The sequence below is a fragment of the Juglans microcarpa x Juglans regia genome, chromosome 5D (genome assembly GCF_004785595.1).
Source record: "Juglans microcarpa x Juglans regia isolate MS1-56 chromosome 5D, Jm3101_v1.0, whole genome shotgun sequence".
NCBI lineage: Eukaryota > Viridiplantae > Streptophyta > Magnoliopsida > Fagales > Juglandaceae > Juglans > Juglans microcarpa x Juglans regia.
In genome coordinates this window covers 4,747,118-4,761,185 of record NC_054602.1, presented here as the reverse complement: position 1 = coordinate 4,761,185, position 14,068 = coordinate 4,747,118, and the positions used below count along the sequence as shown (strand labels likewise).

Sequence of the window (14,068 nt, the reverse complement as noted above, 5' to 3'; positions counted from 1 at the left end):
TATAACTTCTGAATCTATGACTTTTCCTACCCATAAATAAATGAAAATGATGGGTAAATTTGGATAAATGGAACTATTGCCCTGACTTCTGAATTGAAAGAGGTAATTCATATCTTGGCTAAATATCGATGGGTCCCGTTATTGAATAAAAGTGTGTTTTTTTCTCTTTGTAAAATAGCCAATATCTACCTATAATTTTAGTCCCTTGGGCTGGAAATCGAGGCCAAGCTGGCATTTCCTTTTGTCACTGGCTACTGATCTACTAGTAGAGAACATGTTTCATATCATGAATAGAACAATACAAGGCTAGTACTTAACATACATTGAGCCACCACATGAAATTAGTTGGTGCCAAATGAACGAAAGAAATTACTCCAATCTGACTCCAGCACCGGCGAAGGTTTGCTTCTAATACTAGACAAGATGTTAATAGTTTTAGCTAGCTATCCCATTCTTGAAAGCATTGTGCTGAAAATCTCAGCTTGATATCTACTGTATTCCCTTTGCTTATTTTTTAACTCTTTGCAAACGAGCTTCACGTCTCTGTTAATTCAAAATTTTATAAAGGAATGAAATAAAAAGGAAATTAATTTGATAGAGAATGTAAGCAAAGAAATTGCTGAGCAAGTATCTACGTGAATAGATTCCCTTATTGTCAATAAAATCAATTTAGCAGAGGAAGGAGAAGCGGAAAGAAAGATGAAAGATGGGCGTCACAATGTTCATACCTATTATTTGGATCAATGGTTAGAATTTTCTTAAGATCAGCCTCTGCTTTCTCTAGCTCAGAAATTTTCAGGTATGCTTGGGATCGTCTGTACAGAGCTTTGACATTGCATGGATCACGTTCTAGGACCTGATACAATGCAAATAAATAAATAAGTATGCACAATTAGTATCCAACAAGAGACATAAATATAGTGAAGTATTCTCCATAAGAAGACCTTTCTGGCCTTCCATCAATCAATTTCCACCCGACGAAGTTATTCCAAGTATCACATGTATCAGTACCAGTGTTCAATCCCTAGATCAACTCATCACGGCAATATCCCAGGCAGATTTGGTGTGTTTATGGGTGGAAGGAGAGAGTAAAAGGAGGGTGGGAAAGAAAGAACCTTTGTGCATAGTTTTGAAGCTTCAAGGTATTCCCCCAGCTTGAGTTTACAAGCAGCATTGTTCAAATTACATGACAACCATAGGGCATTTGCAGTAGACTTCTCGTCATCAGTGAAATTATGGTCAAACTCAACATACTTTGCAGCCTGCAAATAAAAATGAAGCAGATACTTCAATTTCTACCAGTCAGCAGAAAAAATGTTACACGATATATTGTCCATCTCTTAAAGTAGATGCATTTTCCTATCAGAGGAATTACTTTCCTTCTCATACTTCCTAGAGGCACGCCAAAACTTCCCAGTCTTAAACAAAACATTTCCATCACTTTTCTTCCTTTCACATGCTTCTATTTTCTCTTCAGTCTCCATCTTCCAAAACGGTTTATCCTGTTAACAGAACAATGTATCAGAAAAAGAAAACGCTTCATAGTTAGCATACACAGCATGGTTTTGGACATGCCAGCTAATTCATGTAGCACCACTATCCACAACACTTTGATCAACTCTTTGATCAACTCTTTTATTTTTAAGAAAACAATTAAAGGTTAATTACAATGCCACATAAGGTTAGTGGGATAAATACGATATAGGAGTGTAAGAATAGTATAACTCAATCACATCATCTTTGGCCTATCACAGGTTGTGATAGGAATCTTGCCAACATGTCAGCGAACAGCCATCTGCACACCTTGTTAGAATACTGACCAGGGAAATTTTGTGCTTGAGGGAATTAAAGGATTTAAACTTCAATTTCCCAGTGGAAGTGGAATAGGAGCTATAAGAACAGAGAACCTTAATGAAGTCGATCAGCTCGACTTCATAAACGAGCTCTTCTTTTGCAATTCCAGAAACGTCATTGCTATCCACATGTTCTGAGCTGACAGTCACTACCGCTTGTTCTCCTCTTTTCATAGTCATGATTGCTCTGTCCAAACCCTCATTGATCTGTTCTGTAAGCATAAAGCGCAGGTAGCAAGGTTACAACTTACAAGAGATGGTTGATGCTCATTACGAAAAATGTTGCGGTCGGGAAAAGAAAAAGCACCTTCCAGGGTTGTGAACTCAAAAGGTTCTTCATTTGATCCCTTCCTCTCGAAAATGGTTCCGTCTTTAAGTTTTCCCAAGTATATAACTGGGAAAATTGAAGTATAAGAACTTTCTGGATTATTGAATTATATCTAGCTTGATAAATTGAAAAACTTTGTATGTATTGTTAGCAATATTACCTTTTACCAAGGATCCTTCATTAGGACGGTCAAAACCTTCACCAGCTTTCATGATCTTTTTGAGAACCTTCTTATCTCCGGTGACATCAACAACACTTTTCCAGGACAAAAGCTCAAGTTCGATGGATAAATTAGAATCAGAAGGGACACCGTTGTCAATCTCTGTAGCTTCATTTCTGTTTTGTCTCAAGCCATCTGGAGAGGAATGAATGACTATGATATCAGTACATGGTGAACAAAGACAGTCAGCTTAGCTTAGGACATAATGCTAAAAGGAAGCAAGCGACTCCAACAACTTACAAGAGAACTTCACAGCTAGTTCCGCTTTCTCGCCCCTTCTCATTGTCTTCACTGCTTTGCTCAAGGCAGGGCAGAGACAATCTGTTTCTGGAATACAAAAGAATGAAATTAAACCTTCCAGTAACAGGAAAACTCATCGTTTTTCTTAAAGAAAAGAAATTTAAATATATAATAATTACAGTGCAAGTTCAGCTTACCATCACCTACATTAAACTCCACGCCTTTCTCAGATTTGGAGACAACTGTTCCATTCTCAAGTCGTGCCTCATACTTCACTGGAAAGATAGAAAGAATTTGGTGTAATCAAGCACTTCCAGAATTTTGACAATAACTTGCAAATATCAAACACAGATGGTGATCTTGATAGTTAACTTCAGATTTTTCAAACTAGACCCGATTTTTATTAATTATCACGTTATAATCATTTCTTAAAGCTTAATGTTATTCTTGAGAAATCCAAGTGCCAACCAAGATCATCCAGTAGCCAAGTCTAATTCCAACTTCTCATGAACATTCCATGCATGTTTGGATCAGGTTCCAAAGGAGTTATTGGAATCCAACCAGTCAAATAAAATGTCCAAAAGGTTTGAAACTCACACATCAAACCAAAGACAGACACACACAAAAACAAATAAAATAAACTAAATGATATGTCAAACAGTTCCATAGACAAAATCAAGACCATTAACTCTAAAAATGAAATGAAAAGAGGGCCAAATCAAGCCAAACTCCAGTCTAAAAGCGTTGGAGTTTGCAACAGCAAATCTGTCTAATCAGAATTTAACCAAAAGATATCTAATTCTTCTCGACGATAGGTGAAAAAAATAGTTGAGGATGTCCAGTAGATTTAGCACTACGTACTATCAGAATTAATTCTTTGTAAGCTCTCTCTTTTCGATACATTCAGAAATCTCACCGTGTCAGTGAAAAACAATACAAGGACAAAAAAGTTCTAATACTCCTTTTGGCACGTATAGTTTGATATCTGAAATAATTCTGATTACGAACTTAATTGAAGATTGGCCGGGCCGATGAGAATTCTCATGCGAACTTAGTTGAGGATTGGACTTCTATGGAATTAACGCAAGAAATTTCAAAAGCTTCACAGTGATATATACAATGAAGATAGGAAGTATAGTCCATCATCCTTCCAAGCTAAAACAGTAACTAGGGGTTTGTTAACAAGTTAATGGCAAAGCTTAGCAAGATTGTAGTTTCTTCATATAAAAACAACTTCAATGATGCATAACTGTATTTTTGTTTTTGTTTTTTAATGATTAACGAAAGAAAAGAAAAACTCTCCAACACTGTCAATATTACCTAGCACTTGATCAGCTTCTCTTGGAGTGGCCCATCCTTCACCCTCCTTCGTTATCTTCTTCAGTATTCCTCCATCACCAGTTATGTCTCTGATAGTGGTCCAAGACAGCATTTCAATATCAAAAATGAGAGTTGAATTGGGAGGAATCAGGGGTGGAGAGCCGAGTTCCCCATAGGCCAAGTTTGGTGGTATTGTGAAGATTGCTCTCTCACCCTTTTTCATGGTCAAGACCCCTTCATCCCATCCTTTTATAACTTCATCTGAAATTGAAATGTTAAAGAAGCAATGAAGCATATTAGCGACACCTAGTAAACGCAAACGAGATCTAATTAACTATTGTCTCTCCAAATAAAAAGAAATGATAAATCTTTTAGTTTTCTTCTTCAATGCTACACACAAAAACTAGAGAACGAAAGCAAGTATCAAGAATTGATACAAAAACATCTATTTGTGAAGTTTCTCTTTAGCTTGATACACCCTCTATTGCATGGTGACACTCTGAATTTCATCGAGCAAATGGGAGACAAAACCAAAGCAATTACAATAAATTTTCTTTCCAATAAGATTCCATAATTAGATTCCAGTTCATTCAATTTTCATCCTACATAAACTAAGATAAATATAGGAAAATGAGAAATAGTTCAACACGGATCTTTGAGTGTCAGACAACTTACTTTGGCCTAATTTAAAACGAAAGGGAGTTCCTTTATCACGACTCGGATAGAGACAATCCCCGCCCTCAATGCACCCGCTGAAAAGAACTGAAATACGAAAGAGAGTTAGACTTAAACACGCAGATATTACGAGTGCTAACTGATTATTGATACCAGAGTGACAAGACCCTAAACGTCAAAGTGAATTCTCGAAGGGTGCCCTGTTTTCACTACCTTCCACTTCATCCCCGGGAAATGGAGTCTGCCATGAGTTTCCTTTCCTGAGAATCTGCTTTCTCAGACCTTGGGTTCCGATTACCTTCATCTCTGGTAATCCAGGATCTTCGACTTTAATGGCAGTTTCTTCCAAAGAGGAAATTGCAGAAGAGAGTGCCATTGAAATGAGTAATTGTGTGTGTGTGTGTGTGTGTGTGTGTTTCAAGTAAAAAAGATAAGCCGTTGTTGGTTTCCCTCCATTTGGAGCATTCAGTTAAGATTTTTCTGTGGGGACGAGTGGCACTTAACTCGGATTGTTGACTCACTGGTTCACTCGGACGAGGTATGTTCCGAGCCAACCGAGTCGTTTTCTATTTGTTTGAAAGGAGCAATGTTATAACTCATGCGGTCGTATTTTTATTCTTTTATGGGATAGAATACAATTTAAATAGTTAAATTAGTTTTTTCAAATTTAAGTTTTTGAAATAAATATAAAATTTTAAAATAATTGATAATTTAATATTATAAAAAAAAAATAGAGTTCTCGAATTCCAAATCGATACCGCTTCAAATCCAAAAAATAAGAGCAGCTTACATTTCATTCGGAAGGTAAAGCATGACAACTTTAAAATAGGAAAAAAATGTAAAATGTCACTAAAACATTAAACGAGAGATTCCTATTCCTAGTTACCAATATTTTATGTTTTTTTTCACATCATTTTTTTAAAACTTTAAAATATTTTTTAAAAAATAAAAAATTCATAATATTATTAAAGAAGATTTTCTTAATCACTACATAAGAAAAAAAAAAAACTCAAAAAAAAAATATATGAACGGAAAAATAAACGGATCCCCCAGCGGGATTCTAGCATTACCCTTTCTATATTGCTTTCCAATATGAATTTGGGCCCTTTTTCTCCCATCCATTTCAGGCATAAAATCAACAGACTTGTCTGTAGCATTATTTTTTTCTATTTGGGCTGGCAAGCGTGTATTAAAGCTTCCTAAGTCAAAGGGCCGAGATTGGGCCGAAAGTGTATCAGTTGTGATTTGTGCCTGTGTTTCACATATGAAATAATTGAGATGGTGTGAAACACAAACATCCCCAAAGCACTCTCAGAAAAATATAAAATAAAATATTCCTGACCTTTAAGAAAGCTACTTACATATTTCAATCTATAAAAATAAACATTACCTGACTTTCTTGACAAGTTTCAGAATATTTTAATAATTTAAAAAATAATAATAAGCAAATTACCAAGATGTCAACTTTTTACTTTTCAAGAGTTTGCATGCGTCGTATTAATTAGGGCTGAACAAAAATTCGAAATCCGACTCCGCACTGACTCTGTTCTAGCTCCATTTCGACTCCGATAAATCAGAGTCAGAGTCGAAAGTGTCTTCACAGATTTTGTGGAGGACAACGACGACTGTGGGTAAAATACTAACGGAACAGAGAGGAGAGAAACCAAGGGTTGTTGTGGGTTATGAGAAAAGGCAGTGACTGAGATAGATGGAGCGAGAAAAAGAGCGGTGGTTTTGGTTGATGGAAGATAAATGAAAGAGAGAGGGTTGCTGGCTGATGGAGAAAGAAATAGAGAGAGAGAGAGAGAGAGAGAGAGATGAGAGAGACAGAAAGGTGGGGTAAAGAAATGGTATTAAGAGAAATAAAAAAAGTGTCGGTGTAGAAGGGAATAAGAGGACGGAGAGAGAGAGAGAGAGAGAGAGAGAGAGAGAGAGAGAGAGAGAGAGAGAGAGAGAGAGAGAGAGAAACAATTAGTTAAGTATAATAAAAAAATTCATTCCATAACAATAATATTCATTAAATAATAAATGTTATGAATGAATTATTATTTTCATCAAAAGAAAATATATTTAAATTTATAATAAAATACACAATTCAAAGAAAGTACAAACTATATATTTAATATTCTATATAAAGTATCTAAATACTTAAAAAAAAATCAAAGGTGTAAAATTAAAAAATCTTGATATTCATATATTTATATCTTCTCATTATTTCATACAGGATCATCTACTATATATCCAAAATATTGTAATCAAAGTTCTAGAAAATGAATGGACTATCTATCTTGACGTAGAAATAAATCAACTTGGACAACTATGTCAAAAGAAACTGAACATTCTCTCCATCAATCCTGTCGGTGAAACAACAGCATAAAGTTTCGAAATCTCTTGTTATCAAACTTTCCAGTATTGTAATTATATCTCTAAATAAAACATTAACTCTATAAATCTATAACTTCTGTCAATTTCTTATTAGATTTACTTTAATTTCTGTAAATTGATTACATCTTTTAAGTTTTTTTGAATTTTTTTACTCAGCTTCTGATTTCATTTTTCTTTTTTTATATGTCGAGCGTATCTGGAAATATATGACGCTAGTGCATCTATATCAATTGTTAGTTTCGGCTCAGCAGCAGAACAAATCATGAATTGCACAACCATGGATCTTTTAGAACATGGAAGCGAGGTAAAATGTTTATTCATCAATTTGTTTAAAAAATTTGATGCATTACTTGTTTATATGTTTCTATCATTACAGGATCACCTCCCATATTTCGAAAATATTGCAACTCAAATTTCAAAAAAAGAATGAATGATCAATTTAAGGGCATAGATAAATGAATATAGACAATTGCGCAAGAACAAATTTAAGGTACTTTCTGTCAATATTGTATCTGAAGCGGGAACATAAATGTTTCAAATGTCTCCTTTAAAATTTACCGTTGTTGTGATATATCATTAAAAAATATTTGCAAATAGTTATAAATAGATTTTTGTTAATTATTGTATTATAGTTGTAGATACTTTGCAGGTGGTGTATATGATATATGTTGTAAACAGTGATAAAATTTTAAACATATGGACATAATTGTGTCTATTTATAGTTTAAAATTTGAAGCATAACAAAAATTGTCAACTGGGTAAACGTGCAATGCACGTTGCACTTACTAGTATATATATATATGGTTGACTATCCAAGAATTTTTTTTCTTTATAAAGTAGGGAAAGTATTATTATTCCATTTGTTAGTGATATAATTTAGAATAGATAAATTTTATTTACAGTCCTGAATAGAGATCTGCGTGTGCAGTCTCATTGATAAATGAGGATAAAATAGAAAAAATATTATTTTAAAAATGATATTATTATAATTTTAAATTTTTTTTAAATATAATTATATAGACTTATATAAACGATCTCTATTTAGAGACTATGTAGACTAAATCTTTAAAATATGTTTGTCTGCATATTTGTGATGGCCTGGTAGATGTATATATGGCCAGCTAGCTTGAGCCAGTAGATCAAGATAATTTTTCTCACCATGCATTCAATACACCCTTGGTGCATGGCCTGCTCCCTAGCTACCATGCATGTACAGGAACCGACATCCATCGGAGGCACAACGAAATTTGGCTGTCCTAATTATAACTACCTCACTACCACGTGATCAAATGCTGCATGCACTTAATATGTACGTCAAACCTCAAATAGTAGGCGGCAGGCGGCGAAGTACGCAGGCCAGGGTACCAAGTTTAATTATCACCTGGCATGCATGGCGGCCTTCAGAATTAATATCCACAAACCCAACCCGTCTTGCATGCGAAAACGATCATCTTATGCCCATGATATATGCATCTCTGTGGAGCGCGGTGATTCCGCTTAATTAGTCAGATGATTATGGCAGAGCTAGGCCCATGGCTGTCATGTGCTGATCAGCTTCACTTTGGAAAGTCCACTATATAATTAGGCCAGCCAGCAATTTTTTTTCTTCATCTCAAGATAATTTTCTACTTTATATTAGGATCATTAGTGTTAATTATCTTAGAAGATTAATGAGTATGAACGTTCCAACAACCCAATTAAGTACACACCGGGGCGGACCTACGTTGGTTTTATCTAAGATATCCTAATATAAAGATTCAAAACATTTTTAAACATCTCATTTAGTGTTTAGTTGTCTAGGTTTCTTTTAATTTTTTAATAATTTTTTAATAATTTTTTCATAATTATACCTATTTTTTGTCATTAATAAAATCTGACATTCTTATTTTTTTTTACATCTCATAAGAGGCAATAAAATATCTTGATCTTTTTTTATAAGTTATTTGGTAAATTTACAATCTCATTTTTCTTATTTATTTACATTTTTCATTTTTAAGTCTTCCACTAGCTAGCTTGTTTAGATTAGTTTTGTTAGTAAATATATATATATATACTACCATCAAGTTAACAATTAGGAGTGAATGCAACAAATCTCGCATAACTATTTCTATTTATATCATAGAGACTTTACAATATTCAATCTTAGATTCAACAAAAAAATTTATCTTTGTTTACTTAATTTTTATCATTTGCTTCAAAAAATCTTACATAATTATTTCTATATTAATTTTTATCTTTCACTTGATTATTTCACACTAAATTCTAGTTCCGAGTGTACACACATATATAGGATGACACAACGTCCACTACATGAAATATATAAATTATTTCTCAAAAGAATGATGAATTATTAACTTAGTGCTGGCTGATTCTAACATGATCGACTCACGTCTTGCATGAGTGTCTCCTAACTACAGGACAAAACAATTAAATAGTGCGTAGATAGAAACAAATAAACAAAAGCTAGCGCAGATTAGTGGGCATTGAAGGTTTATGCGAAGAATCGATGTTGCAGAGCAGAGCAATATATAATCAATATTTTCAGTCTTAAAGTTTGGTTTGAATTCACAATCCATCTCATTACTATTCATAATTCATCTTATTATTATTTACAATTCATCTCAACTCATTTTCAAATCCAAACGAGTCTTAGTGATTTCCATGCAGGCTATATATATAGCTAGCAAGTGCGTGGCATGCATATCATGTCATAATTAATTTAATTTACAAGTGCATGTTGTTTGTATTTTCAACCATTCAAATATTTGTCTATCCAAATTAATACTATGAAAAATATTTAGCCACAAAATATAACATAAAAATAAACTTATAAAGTAACATAAATTGATGTTGTATGTCAAATTGTAAAATTATTTTCATCATAAAGTACCAGATTTAACAGATCATAATATGTAGTCACATTAATTTATGAATTTATTTTTATATAACTATTAATCAAATATTGTATAGGTATAACCTGCACTATATCTACAGAGTTTTGTCCACTTTCCTCATGGATTACAATGATTAGAGAGGAAGAATTATATATAGACGGAAACACTACTGACGTCGAGTTGACTTGATTATTTATTTTTAAATATGTTCTATGCATTTAGTGACTGTAAACGGACAAAGTATGGTGGAAACCTTTTTAGACGGCGATCGAAGAAAATACCCATTATATATTTCTAATTCGGAGGAAATTGAGATCGATTCAAATTATAATTTCTCAGTGAGTAGTGGATGTTGAGTCAGGGTTAAATAATGCAATCTTTTGCTACATATAATGCGATGTCCCAGCGATTGGCCTATCGATAATTAATATTATTGCTCCTTTGCAAACATGGGCAACCACCTATAAAAAAAACTCCCGAATTTCTTCCTATTGATCTCATGGTTCCAGCATCAGAATTCAAAAAAGAGACCAGAGAGAGAGGGGGTGGAAATGCGTGCATGGTGCCGGCCGGGTGCGGGAGGAATACCAACGGTTTTTTTTTTTTTTTTTAAGAGACGGCATTCCAAATTTATTGATTATCCTTACTTATGATAGAAGAAAACCGTGATTACAAAACTCGATATCTAAGGGTTACAAACATATATAAAATATCTCAACCCAAGCATGATCAAAACATGGAAATTCCAATAAAAAAAACAAAAAAACCATGGAAACTCCAAAAAATACATTGCAAAGACATAAAAACCTAAATAATTTGTAAAACAAAATTAGTACACACAAACATTCAAATGAAACCAAAGGGACATCAAACATGTAATTGACTTAGTGTACCGAAGTTGAAATTAGCAAGGTCAGATCATAGATGGCTGAATTAAGTTGGATTTGGGATTGACCAAGTGTTTAGAATTAATTAGTCCAAGCTACTCAATGCAAAGATTTGTCAAATAAAGTAGCTAGCTAAAATATTTCTTGTTCAAATGATAATGAAAATCAGGTTAAAACTTGATAAATTAAAGATATATATTTATTGAAGATACACGTGTGATCTGCTTCACACAAAAGGAAACTTCAGAACCAACGGTTGCAAAGCACAAGGAAACCGAGACAAGTGTGGTCTGCGTGTTTGAGAAAATGTCTCACTGACCGTGAGAGCATGTAAGAGAGAATGTTTGTACAGAATTTACCGTTGTATAACAACGTTACAAAGGGACAAAATGGCTATGAACTGGAAAGAAATAAAATGATTTTCATAAATAATTAGTTAAGGTTTTCATAGTTGTTTGCAAGAGTTGCTATATATTTGTGATAAGTGATTTTGCAGCCGTTGGGGGATTTTTTTGTGTCTCAGTTTCCTTGTGTATTGTAGCCGTTGGGTCTGAAGTTTCCTTTCGTGGGGAACAGATCACATGTAGATCTTCAATAATATTTACTTGGAAGTTATTAAATTAAAGACAAAATCTGAATTTTATTAGAATTAATATTAAATTAAGCTTTGTCATGCATTAATTTTTCCTTTCTCGATCCTCAATCTTTTTTTTATCTTTTGGTTATAATAAAGTAAGCTGAGCGATATTCATTTGTTTTGATTTTTATAAGTGGGGTGGGGGTTTCAAACTCAAGTTTTTCATTTGAATAACTGGGCTATATGCCATCAAACTTTTGGCCATTTATTTCTATTTAAAAAACATAAATCGGTAAATTAGAAGTGTGTTGAGTATTTGGAGTCTGGTTCACACCGCTCGAGCGAAGCGTCTAGCCGCTCGAGCGAATACAAGTCAGAGAGCTTCGCTCGAACAGAGCTCGACAGACTGCTCGAGCAGAAGCAAGTCAGAGAGGTTCGCTCGATGACCGCTCGACTCACGGCTCGAGCAGAGGGAAGTCAGAGAGCCTCGCTTAAGGAGCCGCTCGACTCACGGCTCGAGCGATTGCGGGAAACAGGTTCGCTCGACGCGGGCTCGACACGCCGCTCGAGCGAACATCATTAATGCTATTTTAGGGTTTCCGCCGTACAACATATATATAGTGTTGTTGTTTGACTTGTACTGTATGACTGTGAACAGTAGCCGTTCTACACCATTGTATTGTGATTCCTCATCTAATACAAATCCTCTGCAACTCCCGTGGACGTAGGCAATTTGCCGAACCACGTAAATACTGTGTCGTGTGTGATTGCTTGTTTTTCTCGTGTCTATATTCACTTTATTGTCATCGTTATTCACAACAATTGGTATCAGAGCTAGGTTAGGGTCTGAGAAATACGATGGCTGGAGAAGAAGTGAAAGTATCGGGGATCGAGAAGTTTGATGGCACGGATTATGGGTATTGGAGGATGCAGATAGACGATTACCTCTATGGGAAGAAACTCCATCTTCCATTGTTGGGGAAGAAGCCGGATAGCATGTCAGTTGCTGATTGGACTCTGTTGGATCGACAGGTCCTGGGGGTTATTCGTCTAACCCTATCGAGATCCGTTGCACACAACGTCATCAAGGAGAAGACGACTGCGGATCTCATAGCGGCTTTATCAGGTATGTATGAAAAGCCGTCAGCAAATAATAAGGTACATCTGATGAAAAAGTTATTTAACTTAAAGATGTCGGATGGTACGTCTGTTGCACAACATCTGAATGATTTTAATACTATCACAAATCAATTGTCATCTGTTGAAATTGAATTTGATGATGAGATACGTGCACTGATACTATTGGCATCACTGCCAAACAGTTGGGAAGCCATGAGGATGGCTGTTAGTAATTCTGCTGGTAAGTCAAAGTTGAAACATGATGACATCCGTGACTTGATTTTGGCTGAGGAGGTGCGTAGGAGAGATTCAGGCGAGACCTCAGGTTCGAGTTCAGCTCTGAATGTCGACTCTCGGGGGAGAGCACAAGACAGGAACTCAAACAGAGGTAGATCAAAATCAAAGAATAGGGGCAAAAGCAAGTCAAGAACTGGTCAGCAGGCAATTTGTTGGAATTGTGGCAAAGCTGGCCACATAAAGAAGAATTGCAGAAATCTCAAGAAGACAGAAAATGATAGTGCTAATGTGGTAACTGAAGAATTACAGGATGCACTATTGCTTGCAGTTCATAGTCCAGTTGATGACTGGATACTTGATTCAGGGGCATCCTTCCATACATCTTTCCATCGGGAAATAATGCAAAACTATGTTGCAGGTGACTTTGGAAAGGTGTATTTGGCTGATGGAAAAGCTTTGAACGTAATTGGAATGGGAGACATCGACATTGCACTCCCTAACAAGAACAAATGGACCTTGCAAAAGGTCAGACACATTCCTGAGTTAAAGAAGAACCTCATCTCTGTCGGGCAACTTGATGATTGTGGTCACTCAGTGGTGTTCTCAAATAGCACCTGGAAGGTCACCAAAGAGGCATTGGTACTGGCTCGGGGTAAGAAAACTGGTACACTCTATATGACTACTGGTTTGAATAACACTATTGCCACTACCGTTGCAGAGAGCACAGCAGACTTGTGGCATTGCAGGCTTGGCCATATGAGTCAGAAGGGCATGAAAGAACTTCTGTCTAGAGGCAAGCTACCAGAATTGAAATCAGTTGATCTCAGTATGTGTGAGAGCTGTATTATGGGGAAACAGAAGAAGGTCAGTTTCTTAAGGAGTGGTAGAACACTGAAGTCAGAGAGACTGGATCTTGTGCACACTGATGTGTGGGGACCTTCCCCAGTGGCATCCCTTGGAGGTTCTCGCTACTATGTTACATTTATTGATGATCACAGCAGGAAGGTATGGGTCTATTTTTTGAAACGTAAATCTGATGTATTTAATGTGTTCAAAAATTGGAAAGCCATGGTTGAGACTGAAACAGATTTGAAGTTGAAATGCTTGAGGTCTGATAATGGTGGTGAGTATATTGATGGTGGGTTCAAGGAGTACTGTGCAACTCAGGGTATCAGAATGGAGAAGACCATTCCTGGGACACCACAGCAAAATGGAGTTGCTGAACGTATGAACAGAACCATAAATGAGCGAGCTAGAAGCATGAGCTGCACGCTGGGCTACCACCTACTTTCTGGGCAGATGCAGTTAGCACTGCAGTATACTTGATAAACAG

The 14,068-nt window shown here is 35.5% G+C and overlaps 1 protein-coding gene across 1 annotated transcript; it reads right to left on the bottom strand.

Annotated features, from left to right (window-relative positions):
* Positions 1 to 263: 263 nt before the first annotated feature.
* Positions 264 to 5,073, bottom strand: LOC121264278 (70 kDa peptidyl-prolyl isomerase-like). Its single transcript, XM_041167393.1, has 12 exons — positions 4,850 to 5,073; positions 4,637 to 4,723; positions 3,962 to 4,222; positions 2,839 to 2,916; positions 2,642 to 2,728; positions 2,342 to 2,536; positions 2,161 to 2,247; positions 1,908 to 2,065; positions 1,380 to 1,502; positions 1,116 to 1,262; positions 729 to 856; positions 264 to 543 (listed from the first exon to the last, which is right to left on the bottom strand). The coding sequence occupies exons 1-12, from the start codon at positions 5,010 to 5,012 to the stop codon at positions 444 to 446; spliced, it is 1,614 nt and encodes a 537-aa protein (XP_041023327.1). The 5' UTR covers positions 5,013 to 5,073; the 3' UTR covers positions 264 to 443.
* Positions 5,074 to 14,068: the final 8,995 nt, after the last annotated feature.